Source organism: Eublepharis macularius, chromosome 4, assembly GCF_028583425.1.
Source record: "Eublepharis macularius isolate TG4126 chromosome 4, MPM_Emac_v1.0, whole genome shotgun sequence".
Taxonomy (NCBI): domain Eukaryota; kingdom Metazoa; phylum Chordata; class Lepidosauria; order Squamata; family Eublepharidae; genus Eublepharis; species Eublepharis macularius.
In genome coordinates this window covers 163,681,490-163,706,253 of record NC_072793.1, presented here as the reverse complement: position 1 = coordinate 163,706,253, position 24,764 = coordinate 163,681,490, and the positions used below count along the sequence as shown (strand labels likewise).

Sequence of the window (24,764 nt, the reverse complement as noted above, 5' to 3'; positions counted from 1 at the left end):
GTTTTCCCCCTGTTCCCATCTTCCAAATGTAGCATGATACATTTCCCCATAGGAATGAAGAGCAGACATGCATGTGGATAGGAGAATGTAAAGGGGTGCTTTGAAGGGCACCATTGCAGTAGGCCTTAAGCCTGCTTTGCTGAATCCAAAGGCGTGGTTCACATATACAGCAGAAATGGGGTGGCAGATCTTAAGAGGCGGCAGAATGGACTGCCCTTCCAGATGGCAGACAGTGGGATTCCACCGTTGAATATTTCTTTGTATATATAAAAAAAACATTGGGGAGGAAGGTTCTATGCCTCGTTTTGGTTGGATTTCTCTTTGCAGGAGGATCTTAAGATAGGGGACCCATTCCAAAATGAAAAACTCTCCCTCTGCCTGCAGTCTAAAGTGGTGTAGGTCTATTAATATCCCCATACATGTATAAACCAAACCTAAAACGGAGCTCTGTGTTTCTATAAATTTATCCTAGGTTTGGCTGCCTGGTCATTGTAAACCATGATGGATGCAGTGGGGCAGAATGTTGGGAACTAACTTTTATTCATGTCTGTTAAGTGGCAGAAATTTTGCACAGTTATTTATAAGGATTTATGCTTTGAGTGTTGATCTGGATGGGAAATTACGTGAGAAACCACTCCTATTTGGAGTCTGGGATGGGTTATAATTCATCTATCCCAACCCTGCATGACTCAGAATCTTGGCAGGTTGCAGTTAAATATAGTTCACTAAGTGCTATGTGCAAAAAAAAAAATTAAGCTGATGGTTAAACTGGATTTCACTGGTCGGACTGGAAAGTCAAGGGTGCTGTGGAGGAGGCTTGTGAGCTCATGATGAGTGCTGGGTTTTGTATCTTTGTTTCCTTTGTGGAAAGAAAATCATAAGACTGGAAGATACCAAAATTATTTTGACCCAGCCTTGGCCTGCAAGACAGATGAACCTGTTTGCAGGGCTGGGTGTATGTTATAATTGTCCAAGTACAAAATTTGATTCCAGAGTGCAGGAACCAGTTTTCAATCAGTGCTTATTTTAAAAACCCTAGCCCTAAGGTGGCACCTTTAGGTTCAAAAGCTTGCATGGAGCCCTGTTGAAATCTCAGGGTGTAAACAGATGTGATTCTGGCTGCACCTGAAGTAGATTCTACCAATTCCTTACAAAGGATAGGAATGCATGAAGCTGCCTTATGCCAAGTCATATCATTGGTCTGTCAAGGTCAGTATTGGCTTCTCGCTCGGTGGTAGAGGCCTTTTCACATCACCTGCTACCTTAAAAAACCTGCTATGCCAGAGATCCAACCTTGGACCTTTTGCATGCGAAACAGTTGCTCTGTCAGTGAGCCACAGCTCCTCCCTGCACGTGTGTGTGTGTGTGTAGTATAAAGCGCCATGTGTTGTTGCCTATAGGCCATCTGAGGAAGTTTGAGTCACTAGAAATGAGAACATAGAGCAAAAGACAAGCATTTTACCATATGTCTCACAGCTAGACGGACAGCCATTCAGTCATAAAGCACTTGTTCTTACGTAAATGGTGGCACCATATAGGCACATAGATTGAATGGCAAAATATAAGGACATAACACACAAGAAAAAGCTATTGGACTGAACTTGGTGAACATTCTATTCTCTCAAATTCCATGGTGCCCCCTGTCCCTCTCCACAAGCTTTTCTCCTCAGATAGATAAGGTCTCCTTCCACAGTCTTGTCTCACATGCCTAGCAGCTGCAGCAACCAACCTCAGCTTCGGCTCTTAGAAAAAGGTAATAATGCAAAGCATGGCCTCTCGACCGTAACTGAAATACCAGTCATCATCTTAAGCCATGCGAGACTTATCAAAGTCAACAGTCATCCATCTTGGAGGGGGTGTGGGAGAGGAGGGGGCCTGATCCCATCTCCATCTTGTTTTTCCAAAAAAAAAAAAAAAGGCTAAAAATTTAGGGTGGAGGGGTGAACAATTGCCTGCCCAGCTGCACTTTGTATCTCACCCTACTATTTCCTAAGGATTTGGCATCCAATCAAGTCCTTTAGAAGTTGGAGGGACAGTAGGTTGGCTTTCTATGGAATTTGGGTTACAGAAATTCCCGCTTTCCCACCTGCCAAGGTAGATAAGCTGAGTGAGATAATGAAAGATAACAGAAAGGAAAAGTTGGGGAGCCGGTGGCATTTCCTTCCTTCTCAGAATGCCATCAAGGTAAGCAGATTTTCTCGCTTGCTTTGGAAAAGGAGTCTTCAGAATTCCGAGCAGTCAGAACTCAGCAGGTTTTCGCATGGTGAACGTAGCACAAGTGACGAGCATATTAGTCGTGCAGAGGAGAGTCCCACTCTGAGCTTTAGCATCGTATGTATTTCTGACTCCTTCTGAATTGGTGTGTCATTCTCTTCCCCACCATCTCTCTCTAGACCCACCCAGGAACCAACGTGACGGTTGTTGATTTATTTGACCGCACCGAGAGCTTGAAACCGCTTTGGATGCAGGTGGAGGGGTTCAGGCAAGTCATGTACCCCATTATGCAAAATGCCGTTGATGGGGTCCACCTCCTCTGTTACTCTCAAGGTATGTGGGGCAAGTGCTATATAATCTTTATGCTTCCTGGTCTGTTTGAGATGGGGTTCACATGGAGAGATTGGTACTTTACACTTCCCCATCTGGACTCTGCAAAAACCCAAAGAGAGAGAATTTTATTTGTTTGTTTATAGCCTGCCTTTCTTGCTGAGACTCAAGGCAGATCGCATGATATCAGACAATGTAATGGGACAGTGTAAGGCATCCAGTAAGCAGTGCCATAGGATGAGGATTATGAAAGTTAGAGAAATGGCATGACAAGAAAATGGATTTACGAAAGGAGATAACAAGGCAGTAAGAGCATATAATGAACCCTGAAATAAACCACACTCTGTTCCTGTTACAAAAAATGTCCTCCTGAACCATTCCATTGTACCACTTCCCTTTATTAAAGTAGCCTCCTGAACAACTGGTGGATTGATAAAAGTGTAGGAGCCATCCTGGCCTCCTCAGGCGAGCTGTTCTACAAGGTGAGAGCACTTCTGGAGGTCCAGAATTCTTACTGCCGAATTCCTATATCACAATACCCTTTCCCATGGCAGTTACTAGCTGTTGACAAAGTGGGCACAGTGCCATGGCCCTGCTGAGCTCCTTCTGCCCTTCCATTCTTCAAGAAATCAGAATTGGTGCCAAGGCCGCTGGTTTTTCTGAGAGTGTGACTACAAGTGACTTCCTTCACGTGGAGAACACTAGATTTTTCTCACAAGGTTACCTGGGAAGTGAAGTTCGAGTGGTCCTTCCCCTCTCTGTTAGAATCGCTGCCTGAAGAGCCTCAAGAGGGCTTCATTTGGGAGCGGGCAGCTGCTACTTTCTCCCAGGGCATCCTGCAGGCTGCCTGCTCCCAGGGAGCAGCTCTGGAGAAAGCGGCCACATCGGTGAAGCTTCAGCCGCAGCAACAGTGGAAGGATTCTTCTGCTCTTGTGGCTCTTCAGGCAGCGATTCTAACAGAGGGGAAGGACCACTCGGACTTCACTTCCCAGGTAACCTTGCGAGAAAAATCTAGTGTTCTCCATGTGAAGAAAGTCACTTGTAGCTTTGCTCTGAGCTTCGTAGGCACCCTGTACCAAGTGGGCAGCCGTTCTTCTCCAGAATTCTCTGGGGTTCATAGAGGCTTGTGGTAATGTGAGAGGACAGAGCGCTAGGAATCTGTTTACAAATTTATTTAAACGTTTCTCTCCTAGCTTTCAGTATATAAAGTGCCCTCTGGGATGGCTACAAAATGTTAATGCCATGTACAGTAAAATTAACAAAACAGAAGCTTGCCCTCTGGGAAAAAGCAGCAGTAATTTATCAGAAAGGATAGAACAAAAGCTTGGTGGACGCTGGATCCATCCCTCCTAAAAGCAGCTAGGAAGGTTCCAGTCCATTTAGGTTCTGATCCATTTAGGACTTTAAAAGTCAAGGCAAAGGTTTTGAATTGCCCCTGGGCAGGGCTTTTTTTCAGCTGGAACGTGAGGGAACGGAGTTCCGGAACCTCTTGAAAACGGTCACATGGCCGGTGGCCCCACCCCCTGATCTCCAGACAGAGAGATCAGGGGGCGGGGCCACCAGCCATGTGACCATTTTTGCTGAGGGCGATTTAAACGTTAAAAAACTCCCCCCCCCTTGTTCCAGCTGACCCAAAGTGACGTCATTGTGCAGTTCTGAGTTCCACCACCTCTTTTCCCAGAAAAAAAGCCCTGGGTGTGTGTGTGGGGTGGGGGGTGGGGGACAGCTGTAAAGGTTCAGGCTTTCGGTGAATGACAGCACACCCCAGAGTTCTCCACATGCCTTGCAGCTGAGGGGGTCTCACTGACTACCTGTCCTGTAAGAATTCTGGAGTTGGCCCTCCTGTCTTCCTGTAATTGTTATTACTGAGGGTGCTCTTTATCTCTCTTTGGTGATCAGAGGCAGAAGTATTCCCCTGTTCTTCCAACACCTCCACAACACAATTTTTAAAAAGAAAATTAAATGTCATCAGCTTTGGAATGAAGTCCGGGAAGGCTTGGGCTCCTGTTGGCATAAGTCAGCGTGCTTTTAGCCATAAGACTCTCTGGTCACAGAGCAATTATAATGACCGTGTTCCAGAAGTCTGTTGCAGCAAAAAACAGCACAGCCTTGTAACACCATAAAATGTTACGCCAAATCTTTTTGTGGACTGGAGCTGGCTTTTGGCTGATGCTGAAGTGCTGCCCTTAGTTGGCAGACCTCTAGACCTTGCTGACCTGCAAGAACAAGCAGTGGTGCCAAAAGCCCATGAAAGATCTTTTGTAAGAAGAGGTCTGGCTTGCGACACTTGGGTGCAGAGTTCCAAAGCGCCCAGCAGCCAAGCACCTTATAGCAGTGGTTGTGTGATCACTAGTCTCCTAGTGCTTATATACCGCTCTTCTGGACAGATTAGTGCCGCACTCAGAATGGTTTACAAAGTCAGTGTCATTATTATCCCCACAAACAGACACTCTGTGAAGTAGGTGGGGCTGAGAGAGCTCTGAGAGAGCTGTGACTGACCCAAGGTCACCCGGCTGGTTTCAAGTGGAGGAGTGGGGAATCAAACCCGGCTCTCCAGATTAGAGTCCTGCCGCTCTTGCATTTCTTGGTTTTTTCCCCTCTCCCATTGCTCACAAATTTCTGCTGGCTGAGGATGAACATGCCTCTGGGGGCTCTACTCCAAGCCAGAAATCTGTTAGAGTTTGTTGTGAATTCATAACTATAGCAAAGCACCAGATCTCCATCATTCTTATAAAAGCTCTGTAAAGTAGGTCACCATTATGACTTCCCTCATCTGAGGCCGAGAAAGCGGCTTGCCTGAGACCGCAGAGTGAGTTAACAGTTGGAGCAAGACTCTTGTTTCCAGTTTTTACTGAGATGGTAATCTTGTGCCCCAGCTGTTCCATTTTATGTGACTGGGGGCTCACATGGTCCAGGGCACATTTTACACACACAAATTCCCTGCATGTAGAAATCTAAGACATCAGGGAGAATGTTCGGCCAGAACCCTCCTCCCTGACATGTTGGGTTTCGGTGTGAAGGGAGCTTTTGTATGAAGGAACACAGAATTATGCAAGCCCCTACCCCACACCTGCATCCTGACATAGTACAATCCAGACACACACAACCTCAGTGAGAACTAAGTCTTGGTCTTTACACATTACTAATGCTTCCCTGTTAAGTAGAGTTCCACCTGGTGGATTTAGAAGGGTGTAACTTTGCATAGGATTTCACTGTTAACATTTTTATTCTGTACAGGCAGTAACAACAATAATTTTTATCCATAGACCATTTTAATATTTTGTTATCCTCCCTCCTATCTCACCCTTAAACAATGGATGCATTTTTCTCAGTGAATTTTCACCAGAAAGGTTTATGAGTCCTTTTAAAATTTAAATGAACATGAATCATAAAGCAGACACCTTCCCCCAAAAGGCACGGAAATATCACCCTTTTTTGAGCATAAAACTGCTATTCTTAAATTCAGTGAATATTCACACTTTCGTGTCAGGAACAACAAAAAGAAGTGCCTTCACAAAGAACTATTACTACTATGAACAGAATAAACTGTACATGAAGGAACAAATAATTCTTTGATGTGATTAAACATTGTATTAATTATCTGTTCCTTCACGTACAGTTTATTTTGTTCATAGTAGTAATAATCACACTTCGATGTTGGGCATTTGAAAGACAGCTGATTGAGAATTGGTAAAATATTCTCTTTCCCCAATTCCCATCCCTCAGTGAGTCAGGGATTCTCCCAAGAAAACTTTATGCATGTCTTTACAGAGGAAAAAATGAACAAAAAGTTTAAAGTACTCTTCTCCTCCACCTCTCTCTTGAACAGCAGGGGTCAAGAAGGTTTTCTAATAGTAGGTATGTAATCTGCCACATATCCTATCCAAGAAGGCAGTTTACTTTGCAGAGACAAAACCTAGGTTGAAAGGTGAGGCAGTTTATTCTCATGTCAGAGGGCGCCGTAATGAATTTTACAAGAACAAACAGCCCAAGTTTTCTTGCCCCGTGGTGGTTCAAATTGGACGTTGAAAAGGGCTAAGATTATCTTGAACGTTGCGGCATTTTTGTCCTTGAATGTGATTCCATCGTTCCTCTGTCCTGCAGGAGGACTGATCTGCCGCGCTCTCCTCTCCACGATGCCCGATCACAACGTGGACACCTTCATATCTCTCTCTTCCCCACAAATGGGACAATATGGGGGTAAGTAGAGGAAACACTGGGTGATGCTGGCCCAAAGCTGCTTGTGGGCTCTTGAGCAGATTAAAATGTTGCTGTGTCCCCTTGTGCTGTCATACACTGAGCAGTGTAGTATTTTTATCATGTGTGTTGTTAGTGAAGGACTGTGGCTCTATGGCAGAGAATGTAGTTTGGATTTAGGAAGTCCCAGAGTCAATCCCCTGGAATCTTGAGCTCAGAGATCTTGGATCTATTGGGCAAAATACCCTTTTGTGTTTGACATCCTGGAAGGCTGCTGCCAATGAAACAGACACTTCTGAATAATTGCATGAACCAGTGTTTTAGCGCAGTTAAAAGGAGCCGTAACTCTGTGGAAATCTTATGGTTCAGTTCCTGGTGTATCCAGTTAAGGATCTTGGGTAGCAGTAGTTGGGTGGGAAACTATTCTCTTCCTTCAGACCTGGGTACTCTTTGCAAGCTGGAGGATACAAGACTGTTTGGGGGCCTCCCAATAATCTTTTGTGAGTCCTTGTGAACTAGATTGACCCTTGGTCTGATCCAGAATGGATACTCTTATCTTCTATTTTTGTGCTCTGGGTCTACAAAGATGACAGAACACTGAATGCTGCAGATAACTGTTACATCTCTTATCTCTTTCTGTGAGGACCTCAGAGCAGGTTACACAGTTTTCCCCTCATCCATTTTATCCTCACAGGTACCATTTTGAGACAGGTCAGGCTGAGAGAGTGAGCTTATGTGGCAGGATCTGAATCTGGGTCTCCGTGGTCTTAGTCTAATCACTACACCAGTGCCTCCCAGTATCATCCAGCTCACAAGCTACCTCTGTGGCTAATACGATTTTTAGTTTATGTAACCGAGGGAGGAAGTCCCCTGGAATTTTGGCATCCCTGAGGGTGGGCTGGCTTGGAATAAGGTCAAACTGTGGATCAAAATGGAGACATGTTAGAATGAGGACAGTCCAGGACAGGAATAGTTGTGGGGAAAGGTAATGGTGTTGAGTAATGCACCCTCTCTCTCATTGTGTTTCTGTTTTCTGTACAGACACCAAGTACTTAAAATGGCTGTTTCCTGAACACATGAAATCCAATCTATATCGCTTGTGCTACACACAACTGGGCCAGGATTTCTCTATCTGTAACTATTGGAATGGTGAGAGTCATATGACTTATCATTGATTGAGCACATTAGCATGTTCAGGTTGTTTCACATACAGGAGGGTATGTAAGACAGGCCTGTATTACTATCTGTGTTGCACATGGGGGGGGGGGGGGCTGAGGTAAAAAGTGGTTTTCCCAGGGCCATCTGGTGAGTTTGTGAATTAATTAGTTGTATACTAAACCTGCTCTGCAGACTGTACAGAGGAGACAGCTGGGAGATGAAACTTGTCAGCTCTCATTTAGTGCCTCCCTTGTGGACTTCTGCATGTATTATCTCAAGAGCCAATATGGTGTAGTGGTTGGTGTATCAGACTCGAAACGGAGTCTCCCAGATCCTAATCTTGACTGTTATGGAAGCTTACTGGATGACCTTTGTCTAGTCGCGCACACTCAGCCTAGCTTATCTCACAGGGGTGTTGTGTGGATAAAATAGAGGAGAGCTGGTGTAGAGGTTAGAATGCTGGACTTGGGGAACTTAGGTTTGAGTCCCTGCTTGGGCCATGAACTTTGTTGGGTGACCTTGGCCCATTCATCCTCTCTCAACCTAACCTACTTCACTTGGCTGTTGCTTGAGGGGGAAGATGAGATCTTCCCACCATTCATGTACATCATCCTGAGTTCCTCTGAGTAAAGATGTTAAGGGCATTTAATTTGAAGTTAGTTTGCTCGGTCTTATTAAATTAGACAATCATAAGAGCAACTGGAATAAATCGGTGAATTATAAACTAATGTGCCTAGGAATGTCAACAGAACTGATGGGGAGACTAATTCTTGATGAACTAAGACATCAGAGTGAAACTCATTTAAAACATCTGGATTATAAAAATACGTCAAGCAGGGTTTGCTCAACCTTCACAGTTAGCATTCCCCTACCAGTTTGTATCCCAATGTATTTTTTTTTAATTTAAGATTTCCTAAATGTAGATGCGCCTTTATGTTGGCACGTCGTAATGCTTTACCATCTGCAGTCTTGTCAGGTAGATACGCTGGTATTCCATACTCAGAGAGAATGTGAAATGGCGATTTTAATTGCATCAGTTCTATTGACCATGTACTCTTAAGTTGCCCTGAATTTTAAAAATTTAAGACAGGTGCTGATTCCCCCCCCCCTAATTAGTAAGGATTTTGCTTCTTCAACTGTTGAGACTTCCAGACTATTGAGCAATAAAGACAGATGATTTACATATAGAGTTGCTAGATTTTTGGCTGCTGTTGTAGAAATATGGAACCATCCTAAAGCAACAGCATAAACATCATATTATGTAGGTAGCTTTTATTAATTGTGTTCGAGATCACTGGGTCGAAGGTACAGTAACAGGTGTTCGTATAGGTGTTTGTATAGTATAAACTTAAGGAAGAAATCACTAGGGGTAGTGGGGGGAAAGAGAGTTAGGAGCCAGGTTTACAGGGTGGGGGAGAGAGAGTTAGGAGCCAGGTTTACAGTTTGAGTGGGTTATGAAAAGGGAGGGCATGTCAGGGTCCCTGGAATCTTTGAAAAGAGCAAGAGAGTAGTTTAGTTCTACTGGGTTTGCGGAAGTCCAGTTATCTTCCATCTCAAGTGTGGCTATAGTGGGGAGTAACGAGGTGGTGATTTTTCAGTAGTGAGGAATTATGCTCTTCACACGTGCAAACACATCATTTGATATGCCCTGCTCCAAGAGTGAACACCAGCCCATTTAAAAGTAGATTCCAGGACTGTGTTAAAAAAGTAATCCCTGAGGAGAAAACGAGTGGCTTACAAATGGGGTTCTTTTGAGAGGCAGGGGGTGGGGGGAGGAAGAGAGGTGGCCTCTGCTGAAGGAAGGAGCCCAAACCAGATTTCTTTCTGATCTTCCTAACACACACCCCCGCCCTTGCTTCTGCTTTTCCAGATCCACATCATCGAGATCTTTACCTCAACAACAGCAATTTCCTGGCCCTGTTGAATGATGAGAAGGTCAACCCCAACGCTACAGGTAATAATCCCACAGTCCCAAAACACACAAGGTAGTGGTAGGGTGGTCGTTATTGGCTGGCATACTCACTTGCAGCCAGTCCCTGTGTTCTTGCAGTAGCTCCAGTCTGAACAGCCTTGGACTACCGAGTGTCTTATGTTCCTTCTCTTAGGCCAAATGGGACACCTCAGGGCAGAGTGTCCTGTTGTTCTTCCTTGGAATTTTCTCCTTTCTAGATAGTAGGTGTGCAGGTAGAGTTGCCAGGTGCTCACCTGGGCATTGCCCCCCTCTCTCTAAGATGGTTGTTAGAGCAACCAACAAGCATGGAAGCTGTTTGTGTCTCCCAAGTAGTCTCCTTGCCCACTGTTCTCTGCTTACCAACCAGGATTTGAACTGATACCTCCAGCGACCCGGAGAGAAGGGTGGTTAGTGGGGCCTCAGCAAAATGGTGGTAACGTAAGAGGAGCCCTGCTGGATCAGACCAGTGGTCCATCTAGTCCGGCATCCTGTCTCACACTGTGGCTGATGAGTTTCTATGGTAGGCCAACAGCAGGGCATTGAAGGCCTTCCCTGATGTTGTCTCCTGGCACTGGTATTCAGAGGTTTACTGCCTTTGAGTGTGGCAGTTCCCTTTAGTCACCGTGGCAAGTATCCACTGATGGATATGTCCTCCATGAATCTGTCTAATACCCTTTTAAAGCTGTCTGTGACTGTGGCCATCACTACATTTTCCACATCTCAGTCACTCATGTGAATTCCACATCTCAGTCACTCATATAAAGAAGCATCCCTTTGTCTGTCCTGAATCTGCTGACCATCAGCTTCATGGGATGTCCTCGAGTTCGAGCATTTTGGGAGAGGGAGAAAAAGTTCTCTCTCTACCCCACAATAATCTTATAAACTGCTATCATATCCCCCCTTACTCCTCTCTTCCTAAACTGAAAAGTCCCAGACTCTTTAGCTTTTCCTTATAGGAAAAGTGTTCCAACCCCCTGATCATCTTGGTTACTTTCTTCTACACTTTTTTCCAGCTCCCAAATGTAGAGGTGTGCACTGAAATTTTTTTTGGCTGATTTGAATTCGGTATACCGAACTGGAAAAAAAATTCGGCATTGCTCGAATTCCAAATACATTCTCCAGTTTGGCTTGACAATACAAAGCAAATTTGGTAAAATTCAGACATTGTTTCTAATAGGAAACACAATTCAGGGCTTTCCGGGGGTCTGGGGGTGCATTTTTGTACAGAATTTTACCACATTTGCTGGGAACCTACTCCTAATGGTCCTCTAATGATCCCCCTAGGTTTCACAAAGATTGGACTTCAGGGGACCATTTTATGGCCCTCTTTTATGCCTCCCCAAAGAAGGTGCCCCCAGCCACCTCCAATCTCCATTATTTCCTATGAGGAAAACTATGGGGGCTATTCAGAGGGATGGGAGTGGTATTTTGCAAAAGAAATCTACAAAATTTTGAGGGGACATACCTCTGTCTGTCCTCTAAAGACCCCCAAGCTTCATGAAGATTGGATCCCAGGGGGCCATTTTATGCCCCCTCCAAAGAAGGTGCCCCTAGCCACCCCATTTGTTTCTATTGTGGGGGGAAATGAGTCTCACTACAGAAACACATGGATCATGGCTTCCATGTGCACTGGCACACTCGCAATTACAATCTACACACCAGACAGCCCAACAGAACCAAACTGAAGCCCCACCCCAAACCCAGGCACCCCCCCCAGCAGGGTGACTAGCCACTGTCCGTTTTTGGGGAGAAATTGCAGAAACACATGGATCATGGCTTCCACAGCCACACTCCCAGTTACAATCTATACACCAGACAGCCCAAAAGAACCAAACTGAAGACCTCCCCCCCAAAACCCAGCACTCCCTGAGCAGAGTGACCAGCCACTCTCTATTGTTCCCTCTGAGGACCAACATCTCACCAGAGAATCACCTAAACCAAAATGAAGCAAGGGACAGTCTTGCAACTAGAAGCAAATTCGAGCAAGGAAATGGACCCCACCCCCTATCCCCCAAAACCAAATCGATGCAAGGGGAACATTTCAAATAAATAACTGAAAATTAGAATAGTAATTTTAAGGCTATTAAACAATAGCTCAGCTTATCTTTCTAGATCTTTTTTGAAGTGAGCAAATGCTTATTTTTAAGATCTTCTTTTTCCTCTCTCAACTCTAGCTTGACTTTTTGTTTTTTCTCTTTTGTAACACATGGAATAACATGTTTATTTTAAAACCTCAAGGCTCTATCCAGCCAAATTAAGCTCTTTTATTCATTGGTTTCAGGGATAGTTTTAAGCCTATGTTGCATCTTTTCTGCTGAAATAAATTGGACTGAAAATTGTTATGATGTAGGAAGCTGGGGTTGTTGAATACTCTGCCTAGACTTATTTAACCGTATTTCCAGTTGCAAGACTGTCCCTTGCTGCATTTTAGTTTGGGTGATTCTCTGGTGTGATGTTGGTTCTTGTAGGGAACAATGGAGAGTGGCTGGCCAGCCTGCTTGGGGGGGAGGGGGTTGCTGGTTTTTTGGGGAGGGAGGCTTCATTTTGGTTCTGTTGGGCTGTCTGGTGTGTAGATTGTAATCGGGAGTGTGCATGTGGCCATGGAAGCCATAAGCCATGTGTTTCTGTAGTGGAAGTTATTCCCCCTCTCACAATGGAAACAAATGGGGTGGCTGGGGGCACCTTCTTTGGGGGGGGCATAAAATGGCCCCCTGAAGTCCAATCTTCATTAAACTTGGGGCATTGTTAGAGGACAGTTAGGAGTAGGTCCCCAGCAAATTTGTTAAAATTCGGTCCAAAAACGCCCCCCCCCCCAAGGTTCCCAGAAAGCCCAGAATCATGTTTCCTATTGGAAATAGGCGGGAAGCAGTTTCTTGCCCACAGCAAGAAACTCTGCTGCTGTGGCTCCCAAAGTTTACCAAATAAATTCAGTAAACTTCACTTTGGTATTACTGATTACTTCAGCAACACTGGATTGGGTTCGGTAATAATGAATTTTACCAAATCAGGTAAAATTCAGTATTTTTTACTGAACCCCAAACCCGAATCGCACATCCCTACTCAAATGTCCTTTCTGAGATACAGTGACCAGAACTGCACACAGTATTTCAAATGAGATGCACCTTAGATCTATAGAGGGACATTGTAATATTGACTGTTTCATTTTCAGTCCCTGTCCCAATAATCCCCAGCATATATTTTGCTGCAGCACCCTGGGTTGACATTTTCAGTGACTTATGACTGCAAAGTCTTTTTCCCTCTCGGTCTCAACAATATCAGACCTCTTTAGTATATACTTAAAATTGGGGTTTTTTGTTCCCATGTGCATCACCTTACACTTGCCTACGTTGAACTTCATTGGCCACGTTGTTATCCACTCACCCAATTTGTGGAGATTCTCCTACATCATCCTTGGTTTTCACCATGGTGAACGGTGTTATGATGACTTCATACCATTACTTGGTACTTTTCCTAAGGAATCAAACTCTTCATATAGTCTCAGAAATCCTTACGGTATACTTGTAAGGTAGGGCAGTCATTATCACAGATTTGGGTGGGGTCAAGGCTATGAGAGGGCATCTTACCTAAAATTCTCTGAGCTTGCCATAAGACACAGAGGAGTGGAGTCTTATTTTGCTTCATACAGGATATTTTTCGGAAGATAGAGACCATGCACGTCCCTGCTTCTGCCATTATGCTGGGGTGGGTAGGATTCGTGGTGGGCTCAGTTTACCTAGTTGTTATCTTGGGGTCTTGGTTAACCTTTTAGATGCATAAAGCTCACTTGCGTTGGGTTAACAGAAAGCAATAAAATATTTAGAAAATTCAGTTTATTTTTTGTAAATCAAAAGAATATAAGTGCACACACTCTGAAATAGATTACAGAGTTATTAGATCACAGAGTTATTAGCTCTGTTCCTATATCTAGTTCTCAGGTGGTGTTTGTCGAGTTTGGTACCAATCTGGAATATGGCAGGTTGATATCGGTGGCCTCATATTCCCCCTGGGAAGCCTACTTGAGATAGAATTCCACAATTGCCTTTGGCAGAGAACCAGCGCAAAGTGCAAATCACTGGGAGTCAGCTTTATGGGGAAACGTTCTGGATGCATGATGTAAGAGGATGAAGAGTAAGGAGTGGATTGGCAGAGCTGACCAAACGTAGAAACCCCTGTGTCTTTCACTCTGTGCAGCCTGGAAGAAGAACCTCCTGCGGATCCGGAAGATGATTTTGATTGGGGGTCCGGATGATGGTGTTATTACACCGTGGCAGTCCAGGTGAGGTTTGGGAGGTGGGAAGGAGATCCTCTCACGTCTAATGAGGAGAGTGATGTTCAGTTTGGGAGGCCCAGAAGCAAGCTGACCTCTGCTTGTAGGTTTGGGGGTAGGGCTTTAATGCAGCCTTGCTGAAACAAACAGCCTTGATTGCTTTATTGAGTAGAAGCAGATTAAAGCACATTACTGTATAATCAGAACTAGATTAAGCCCAGTTCAAATCAGCCCAGTATACATCACCTTTTTAATCCCGAGGAGTCCCTAGTAGATTGAATTGGGGAGCTTTAAAAAAATTCGAGTAGAGTAGCATGCGTTCTACAAAACTGCCTAATATTTTTTCTGAAGGCCTGATAGTTTGTTAGCCATTTTGATATTTTTAAAAAATCCAAAGCCATATAGTAAACACTTGAGCCACATTTCTAAAAATAATAATTTGCTATTTATTTTTATTCAGTGAAAATGCTTTCATTCAAGATGGATAGTTGTGTTTGTCTGTAGCAGTAGAAAAGAGCAAGAGTCCAGTAGCACCTATAAGACTAACAAAATTTGTGGTAGGGTATGAGCTTTTGTGAATCACAGCTCACTTCTTCAGACACCTCTAGAATATGAGTCCATCTGTCCTTATATCTTGGTGAGTGGAGTGATTTCAGATGCTGAATGACAAAAGCCAGTGAAAGACAATAGCAGGTGTGATTGAATAGGGTGGGGTATGCAGAGGGGTGGTGTTTGTGGAGAAATCAGCATTGGTAATGAGATAGGAAGCCTAGGTCTCAGTTCAGTCCAGGTGGATGCATTGTCTTGAGTTTCATTGTCAGTTGCAATTCAGCAGTCTCTCTAATCTCCCTTTGAAATGCCTCTGCAGGATAACTGCTACTTTAGGTCAGCAACAGAATGTCCTGGAAGGTTAAAATGTTCCCTCGCTGTTTTTTGTCATGTGGTTTCTGATGTCAAATTTATGTCCATTAATTCTTTGTTGAAGGGACTAGACCAGTTTGTCCAATGTAGAGGGGGGAAGGGCATTGCTGACACATGATGGGATAAATCACATTAGTAAGAACCTGAGATGGAATGGCTGATGTCGTTGGATCCACTGATGGTGTTGCTACAATCTATATGAGTAACTAACAAAAACAACCCTTGGGGAAAAAATTAACATGCAGTCAATGTAAATTTACATCAAATTTCTCATATATTAAAGTGCTCAGTGCCATATATATAATAATGTAAATGATGTACCATAAATAGATTCAGTTACAACCATATAGATAAATACACAAAAACCTATACATCCGTCAATTTCAAAGATGGATTATAAACTTCGACCGTAAGAGAGTCAGTGCAAAATAAAAAGGATCTATGTGAGAGCAAAGTTGGCATCTTGGTTTGTTGTAGGCCTTGGTACCAGAGTCCACGATACTGTTAAGTAGTTTATCATTGCGTGTGAGTTAAGTTAGCAGACTGTAGGCAAAAAAAAGCTTCGCGCCCCCCCCAGTGCCTGTGTGAGGGAATAGATCCAGAGGAGTTAGCCGTGTTAGTCTGTAGTAGCAAAATCTAAAAGAGTCCAGTAGCACCTTTAAGACTAACCGACTTTACTGTAGCATAAGCACCTGACGAAGAGAAGTGTGATTCTCGAAAGCTTATGCTACAGTAAAGTTGGTTAGTCTTAAAGGTGCTACTGGACTCCTTTCGATTGTGTGAGGGAAGTGTCACAATCCAGCATAGGTTGTAGGTCATTAATAATGCGCTGAACTGACTTGAATTGTGAGCTGTAGGTGATCACCAGTGGTGTTCTGTTGTTTTGGGCTTGTCTTGTAGCAAGCTGTCCCTGGGTGTTATTCTGGCCTTTCCAGTCAATCTAATCCAATGCATTCGTTGTTTGTTATTTGAATTGTTGGGTTGTTAAATTAACAATGATAGTCTGCAGGGCTTTTTTTCTGGGAAAAGAGGTAGTGGAACTCAGTGGGTTGCCCTTGGAGAAAATGGTCACATGGCTGGTGGCCCCACCCCCTGATCTCCAGACAGAGGGGAGTTTAGATTGCCCTCCGCACCGCAGAGCAGCGCAGAGGGCAATCTAAACTCCCCTCTGTCTGGAGATCAGGGGGTGGGGCCACCAGCCATGTGACCGTTTTCAAGAGGTTCTGGAACTCCGTTCTACTGTGTTCCAGCTGAAAAAAAGCCCTGATTGTCAGTGTGGTGTAGCAATTGGTGTAGGGACTGTGATCTTGCAACCCCAGGGTCAGTTCTTTGTTGGGGGTATGAGTGAGCTCACTGGATAACACTGAGCCAGTCACTCTCTCTCAGTCAAGCTAGGATTGAATAGAGACTATGAATAGTTATCTCATTATCAGAAGTAACTGACTTCCTCAACAGAAGCAAACTGATTTCCATATCAGAAGCTACTGTTTGCATCTACTCCGCCCTCCCCTCTCCACCTATATATCTGACCAGTTTCTTCTTGCCCTCCATGCATCTGACGAAGAGAACTGTGATTCTCGAAAGCTTATACTACAATAAAGTTGGTTAGTCTTAAAGGTGCTACTGGACTCTTTTTGATTTCTCTCAGCCTAACCACCCTTAGGCTGTGTGTGGTAGGATAAAGGTGACTCCCATAGGCTGACGATGTTGGGAAGTTTTCTCATTACAGATACTTATTCTGTGCAGCAGCAGCAACATGACTTCTGCGTGGTGGGTTTCTCCACATTTTTCTTGCCATTTTTCTTCCCAAGCTGCAGCCACCCCTCTCCCCATGCCAAAGGAAAAGCAAGCTATAGTGATTAAAAAGAGCAAAGGCCCCCTGGTGGTGCTGGGGGAAGATGACCAATGTGGGCGACAGAGGCAGGGAAGGTAGTACTGATATGAGCAGGACTTGGAAAGATCTGGGGTTTCCTTTCCACGTGGCAGCCACCCTGGCTTGGCTGTGATAGAGTGTAGAAAAGTAGCATTGCAGGGAAGCTGCACAAAACCACTATGACATTGTGGGGGAGGGGGGGAGGGGGGCACTTCCTATTAGCATTGGAGTGGAACCAAACACCCAGTGCTCTGAGCAAATGTTTTTATTTGGGAAAGGGGGTATCTTCTGTTACTGGCTTTAAACACTTCAAGGTGGCTAACAAAAGGTTCAGAGAGGTGGGAGCTGCGGTGGAAGCTTCTGCTCACCTGATATGAGACAGGGACCACCAGCTCATGGCAGCAGCGGCTTCTGCCCATCTCATCCTGGCACCCAAACCATCAGCCCATTGGGCATTAATGGCCAATCTGTCCCTGGTTAGGTGGAATAAGGCGAGACTTTAAGCCCTACTTTATAACTAAATACTCTTCTTTTTCTTGCAGCCTTTTCGCCTTCTATGATGATAACGAGACAGTGAGAGAAATGAAGTCCCAGTCGGTGAGTGAAGCAGGAATCCCTGGGTTCTTGGAACAAGGAAGTGTAGCAAGAAAGATATATTGTTCTACTCAGGGCTTTTTTTCTGGGAAAAGAAGTGGTGGAACTCAGTGGGTTGCCCTCGGAGAAAATGGTCACATGGCCGGTGGCCCCGCCTCCTGATCTCCAGACAGAGGGGAGTTTAGATTGCCCTCCGCAGAGGGCAATCTAAACTCCCCTCTGTCTGGAGATCAGGGGGCGGGGCCACCGGCCATGTGACCATTTTCAAGAGGTTCCGGAACGCCGTTCCACCGCATTCCTGCTGAAAAAAAGCCCTGGTTCTACTGGGTCAGCTTAAAAAGATGGGGTTCCGGGGTTCCAAGACTTCTAGTTTCTAGCTTAGACTTCTAGCTGAATCAGATCTTCCAGGTTCATGGATAGACAGATGGACAGGTATAGTTTTAGGTACTCTTTGTGATTGTGGTGTAAACACCTTGGATGCAGGTTGGCAGCTCAAGTTGGTGGTGCACCAGAAAACGTTCTACTGCCTTGTGACTGAACACTAGCAAAAAAAGGGGGGACACATTACATGCCTGCAGTCTTGATTGCTACTAGTGAGAAACAGCTTTGGAGTTTGGATGCAGAGTTAGAGCATGAGCATAGAGAAAGAAATAATGGAAGAACACACCTATCCCTTGGTTTCCTGTTTGATTTGGGAAATCTATTGATCTCTGCTTGAGGAGGCCAACTCTGCTCCCAACAGCAAAAAAAAAAAAAAGATATGGTGGGTGTGGCCAGCTGTGACTGGTCATGCCAGCTGTTAGCTTGGTAGTGCAAGGGACTAGGATATAGGAGTCCCGGAGTCCCACTCAGAACTGAACTAGTTACAATGCTTGCCACGAGTTAGTCTGGTGCTACTCTCAACTTGTGTGGCATTACCGCCAAACATTACTGTTTTTAAATCAAGCTTTGGATTGGGCCAGCAGAAAAGGGGCTTCAACCTTTCTCTCCCTGCACTTGTTCCCCAAAACATCCATAGAGAGGCAACTATTTGCTTGAACTTTGTTTCAAGGCAGTACCATTTGGCTGTTACATCACACAAATGGGGTCTGGGGATTTTCCAGACCCAACTTGTGCCAAATGTCATGTCTAGTTCAGCTCTTAGCCCTGAATCATATTGGGTGACCTTTGGACAGTTACTATCTCAGGCTAGCCTACCTCACAGGGTTGCTGTGGGGATAAAATGTAGGAGGGGAGATTAATGTGTGCCACCCTGAGTTCCTTCAAAGATGAACAGGATAAAATATAATAAGTACTATTCTGTTTAAAGGCACATTCTGATAATGCGTTTAAAGGCCTGTTTTGCTGTCTTGTTTTCAGATGTTATAAATAAGATGGAGTCTGTCCACGATGGGCACATACTTGGTTTCTGGACAGCCTGTATGCGCTCTTCTTCTTTCCTGTGCGCTGAACTATTAATCCTAGCTCTAGTTGCCTGTGACATCTGATTGTGGGCATCTTTACAAATCTAGGTTTATATTTTTTTCCAGTTACCAAGCTTCTAACCCAGGATTAAATTGTAGTTAAGGATCCCAATTATCAGGAAAGAACAAGCCTCAGTCTGTGAAGGCCAAAACAAATTGGAGCTAGAAGTCTTAGCACATGGCACTAGGGAGGGGGGAAGGGTGAGCACCTAACCATTAACCAAGTTGGTGCCTGTCATGAACCAACTATGGCTTGTTCGTGACATTTGAATCGGGGCACCATCCTGGCTTCCCTGTAACCCATATCCTGGTCATTGTCGCTGATTGGGAGCCCTGAGGTTTCTCTGCTGAAAAATCAAAAAATATCAGTGATTGCTGGTTATGCAGTTTAAATTTAGATGAAGGAGAAACAAACCACTGGAAAGAAGAGAGAAATTGTGCAATGTGAAAGTAGCAAGGGTTGAAAGGGGATTCATGTATTGAGTAGTCCTGAAGATAAGGGGGGGAGGGGTCAACCTAGAAAAAAGCAGGTAACATGGGAGTCTGAAAAAAAGAAAAGAAAAGAAAAAAATCTATTAACTTTGGTTGATATATATATATAAGTACCTTCCTCTATGCATGAGGAGGTCACACATTTACAGGCATCTTCCCTATGACCAAATACAGTTATACAGGGCTTTTTTTCTGGGAAAAGGTGGTGGAACTCCGTGGGTTGCCCTCAGAGAAAATGGTCACATGGCTGGTGGCCCCGCCCACTGATCTCCAGACAGAGGGGAGTTTAGATTGCCCTCCACACTGCTGCACGGAGGGCACTCTAAACTCCCCTCTGTCTGGAGATCAGGGGACGGGGCCACCAGCCATGTGACTATTTTCAAGAGGTTCCGGAACTCCGTTCCACCGCGTTCCCGCTGAAAAAAAGCCCTGCAGTTATATATAACATAGAATAGACGTAAACCAATTGCATTTCAGCCATGAGGCCTTCCTCAGTGGTTTGAATTTGTACACTACAAATGTACAGTGTATTTGTTAAAATTCAACAGGCTTGACCAAAGCACTGAACAAGCTGAAAAAGAAGAGAGAAAACAAGTTGTTGGGTTAATTGTTGTGTGTTTTACAAAAATTAAAAATAAACTATAATTTCAAACATATAACAAGCCATTTGAAAATACATAAAAAATAAAATGGAACATTTACCTTTAAATGCCAGGTCAGGATAAATCATAGCCAAATGGTATGTAGAGCCACATTCAGGAATCCAAATGCATCAAGAAATTCCTATTTCTGTTCCATATTTATAATGTAAAGTGAGAGGAGAGTAGAAGGAAGGGAAAGATGATGCAATATGGCGAAAGGTGATTATCACACCTGAGCAGAAGTTGCATCATCCCAAATACCGCATAACAGCAAGCAAAAAGAGTGCTCCGAATGAACAGTACTTGGTACAATTCCCCTCACGGACTGAGGTGAACAAATGACTAGACTGAATTTCAGAGAAGAGTTTGCCATATCCTGCTGCTGGGATGCCTTTGCCAAACTAAGCAAGTTCATTTGTGATCACTCTAGCATCAAGGTATTAATGTTCCCCCCTCCCCACACCATCTCCAGTTAAAGCTCTTTAATGTTCTTTTTCAGGTCTACCTTCAGGACACGTTTGGTCTGAAGACCCTGGATGCTCGTGGTGATATCGTTTTCTACACAATGCCTGGTGTCTCCCACACATTGTGGCACTCCAATCGCACTGTCTATGACAGATGCATCTCTCCCTGGCTGACGTAGCTGGTGGGCCCCAGAGAAGAGCAAATGGAGGAGAGGGCCCTCAAGGAAGATGTGCTACCTTCTTACCTCGCCTTGGTACTTCTCCTCCCACAGAGAAGAATCCTTGTTTGTTACCTGTAGTTTTTCTAGGATGATTGATATTTTCTTTCATAGTGGAAGAAGCTTTTCTGTGGGAATTTTGCGGCAGGGGCTGGCAGCTATTTTATGGGTTCCAGAGTGCTGCGTTGTGGGGAAGGGAGGCATGTTTGAACTATTAAAACTACAATTGGGGGGTTTTTTGCAGAGGAAGAACCACAAAAAGGAACTGTTTGGCAGGATGTTGGATTTTTTTGTAAGAAGCTGAATTTGGCAGAGAGACTGAGAAGAAGGAATTTTGATTATATTTAAAAGGCGATGCAAGGCAGAAACAGTCTTATTCTTCATTCTCAAACTGTGACAGAAATGTATACAGAAACTGTAGAAACCCCTCTGCTCCCCTCCACCCTGCAGCCAGTTGAAATTTTGCCCCAGAAGACTTTGCCATAAGCTCTGAGAGAATCTTTTAAGTTGCTCATATCCTGGCCCTCCAAAAATCCCTTTTGACTTTAGTAACCTCAAAAGTTTAGTGAATCAAATTGTATGTCTGACTGAAAAATTGTTCTTGTTTTTTCCCCTCCCCCTCTTCTAGAAGCACACTTTCAGGATCTCAGGATGATGAAAGAAAATTGATCTAGACTGAGAAATTTCATAACTTGTTCCACCTGTTTCAAAAATCCCTCTACTGTAAGGAACAGCTGTTAGCTGATTCAAGGGACTTCTACTAGGATCTCCTCTCGCTCTTGAAGAAAACTTCAGAGTTTCATACTTTGACAGTATTAATTCTCTTTCATCCCGGTACAGTACAACCTAAGCAATAGGACTCAGGTTTAACTTTAACCTCAAAATGGGGTACACAGAAGGGAATCCTGGAGATTCCAGTTAGTTGCATGTTAAGCTGTGTTTGGTGAATTTCAAGGTACTATTTCATAGTAGGAAACTTTATTCTTGCAAATGAAGAAAATGTAGAGATGTTGTTTATGTTGCACAGAATGGAGTGATCAGAGCAAAGTAGCAAAATTATGGAGAGTGATATATGTTAGGCTGAGATCTCATGTTCGGTAATCATGAGGTGAATGATGTGGTAGCTGTCCAGACTGTCTCTTCATGTGGCGCGTACCGCACATTGATCTGAGAGTCTGTTTCTTTTGTGCGAGTTTCTGCAGGCACACCTTGCCCTTTTTTTCCATGTCAGTCATCTGTGAGATATTAGACTGACTAAGGGCCGAGCTACATGTTACATTTTTTAGTGAGTCTGTGTTCCCTGGACCTGACTTGCTTTCCCCACAACCGCACAGCAGCTGCAGGGAATGTCCTTTTTAAAATGTGCAGAGCCCTGATTCTCCTTGGAGCTGCAGTGTGGGGGAGGAGGGGCTCAGGTGGAGCTCCTAATGTTTGCAAATAACTTCACGTTGGGGCCATTTTGGCTAGGGAACATGGCACCTGGGGGAGGAATACAGGAGCCCCTCCTTCCCTCACACTGCAGTTCCAAGCAGAATCGAGCTTCTGCCAGTTTTTAAAAGGACATGCTCCGCAGCTGCTGTGTGGCTGTGGGGAATGCCAGTTGGGTTTGGGAAAGTGGAGAAACCTGGAACCGAGTTGCCAAAAAACATAACATGTAGTAGCTGCAAGTAAAGTACCCATTTGGATGTTCCAGCTGCAGCTGCCCTGCAGTTCACTATTTGAGCCGATTTATTTTTAATCCACTTCTAAGGGGGGAAACGCAGGAACTGGATGATGTCTGCCCGAGTGGGTTAGAGACTACAGAGAAGGCAACAAAATGAAAGGATGACGACCTGACTCTGCAATAAGAACTGAGTGAGCAGACTAATAACTGTAGTGCAGGCATGACCGTGTGTGCATGTTTGTGCTGATGCATAAAATGCCATGCGTACAGGCAACACACACAAGTTATATTGCAGCTTTGGAAGATGTAAATGCAGTGCACTGAGGACTTACCCTGAGATGTAAATGCAGTGCACTGAAGAATTACACTGAGATGCAAATGCAGTGCACTGAGGGATTGTTAAGTGGAGGCGTGTTTGGAAATTTGACATCATCACCCACAACCTGAAGAGGAGCACTCTAGAATTCTACCCCCTCGGTCTTTGTGGTGTGGTTTTGTTTTTTACTTGAGTCAGGCGCAGATGAAAGAGAAATCCTTTGAGGTGGCAACAGTCAGAGCTGTTTGTGTACTCTACCCAGGAAACAAATAGGTAGTGTTCCCATTTTGTTATATGAGTTAAATATATTTGCATAAACTGCCCTCGTTTGCATAAATTTGTCCAAGGTGTGGTACTTTGAGATTTCTGTAACAGCTGCCAAAGAATAGAGAAATAAGGTGAGGTGCTTCCACTGGGGCACATCAAATGGTGACCTTGAGGGGGAAAAACTAGATGGGAGAAGTCTTGACAAAATTCTCACTGTGCCTAGGGTTGCCAGCCTCCTGGTTGGGACCTGGAGATCTCCTAGAATTACAAGTGATCTCCAGATGACAGATCAGTTACCCTGGAGATAATAGTTGCTTTGGAGGGTGGACTCTATGGCATTATACCCTGCTGAGGTCCCAAATCCTCCCTTCCCCGAGGTCCACCCCCAGATCTCCAGGAATTTCCCATGCTGGAGTTGGCAGCCCTAACTGCACCAGAAGTCGGCAGAAGAGGAAGGAGAGGAGATGTCCGTAGTGCAGATTTGCTGGCAGGCACTGGCCACCCATCATCACTCCTGATCCCTCTCCCCATCACGAACAGCTTTGGGCAGAGGGAAGGATGCACCAGAATGCATTACTTCTTGTGGGGCAAAAACCATGAGGTGCAGTGAGGAGCAAAAAGGGTAGAAACATGGAATGAAAGGGCAGGGAGTACTGTTAGATGTAGATGCCCTGTTCCTTGGGGCCTGTCCCGCTCTTCCCTTTTGATGTTTTCTACTCCCCAACAACCACGATCTCTAGAAAGTTGGCTTTTAAAAAAACTTAGAATGCAACTCAACATGTGGTTACATGTTTATGGAATACACACAACTCTTTGTTTTCAAAGTGTGTGGAACAAAAAGGCTCACCTGTAGAAAGAAAGAAGAAAATCAGGACACTTTGCTGTATTTTGTATGGTAACAGATAGCCTAGTGAGACAGGATGGGATTGTCTACAGGGATTTCCCCCCCATTAAAGTGAGGCAAGCCTCAAAAATATTTTATGGTACTCGGAATAATCTGAAGTGATCTGCAAAGCTAGCTTCGTGAGGAAGAGAGGTGGTTTGCACAATTAAAGTCTGAAAATGTTTACAAACAGCTTGGAAATCTGTAGCTGAGTTCTGAGGTGCTTCGGCACACTGCTGCTACTTTTAGGTGAATAGTGTATACTGTTGATTCTTGAGGAACTTTTTAGTGGTAAGCTCAAGGAATTGTGGTTGGAGAGTGAGTTATCTAAATCTGTGAGTATTTAAGACTTAGCTCAGAATTGGGGTGAGAGAGAAATTGGAGGGGAGAACAACACATGAGTTCTTAGATAAAAGCATGGAGTCTAGTTAAAATGGAAGAGGTGGGGAGTGGCAGCACTCAGGACTCCTGGCCTACGTTTACATGAACCAACGCTATAGTAGTGCTTCGTTTGGCTTAGCCAGGACCATGGCCGTTTCCACACGGCTTACCTCTGCCCGTAACAACCCAGTAGATCGCGCAAAAAAACACAGGAGATCGTGTTTTCTCGCGCCAGATTTGCGCGACGTCACATGACGTTGTGCAAATCTCGCACGAGAAAACGCAATCTTCCGTGTTTTTTGCGCGATCTACCGGGTCATTACAGACAGAGGTGAGCCGTGTGGAAACGGCCCATGTTGCTTGCTTTTCTGTTGTGTGTTTAAAAAGATATGTTTGACAGAAAGCATAGTCTCTTCTAACTCCCACATTGAAGGTGAATTCATCTCTGAGAATTCTGGCACACGATACTTT

The 24,764-nt window shown here is 44.4% G+C and overlaps 1 protein-coding gene across 1 annotated transcript in view; it reads left to right on the top strand.

The window, feature by feature from the left end:
• The window catches only part of PPT2 (palmitoyl-protein thioesterase 2), a 53,717-nt gene extending 29,240 nt beyond the window's left edge, over positions 1-24,477 (top strand). Inside the window, exons 3-9 of the mRNA XM_054975253.1 lie at positions 2,394-2,547; positions 6,649-6,744; positions 7,783-7,890; positions 9,770-9,853; positions 14,042-14,126; positions 17,454-17,508; positions 20,601-24,477. Coding sequence (XP_054831228.1) covers positions 2,394-2,547; positions 6,649-6,744; positions 7,783-7,890; positions 9,770-9,853; positions 14,042-14,126; positions 17,454-17,508; positions 20,601-20,744 — 726 coding nt within the window. The 3' untranslated portion in view covers positions 20,745-24,477. The remainder of the gene's footprint in view (positions 1-2,393; positions 2,548-6,648; positions 6,745-7,782; positions 7,891-9,769; positions 9,854-14,041; positions 14,127-17,453; positions 17,509-20,600) is intronic.
• The last annotated feature ends 287 nt before the right edge of the window (positions 24,478-24,764 follow it).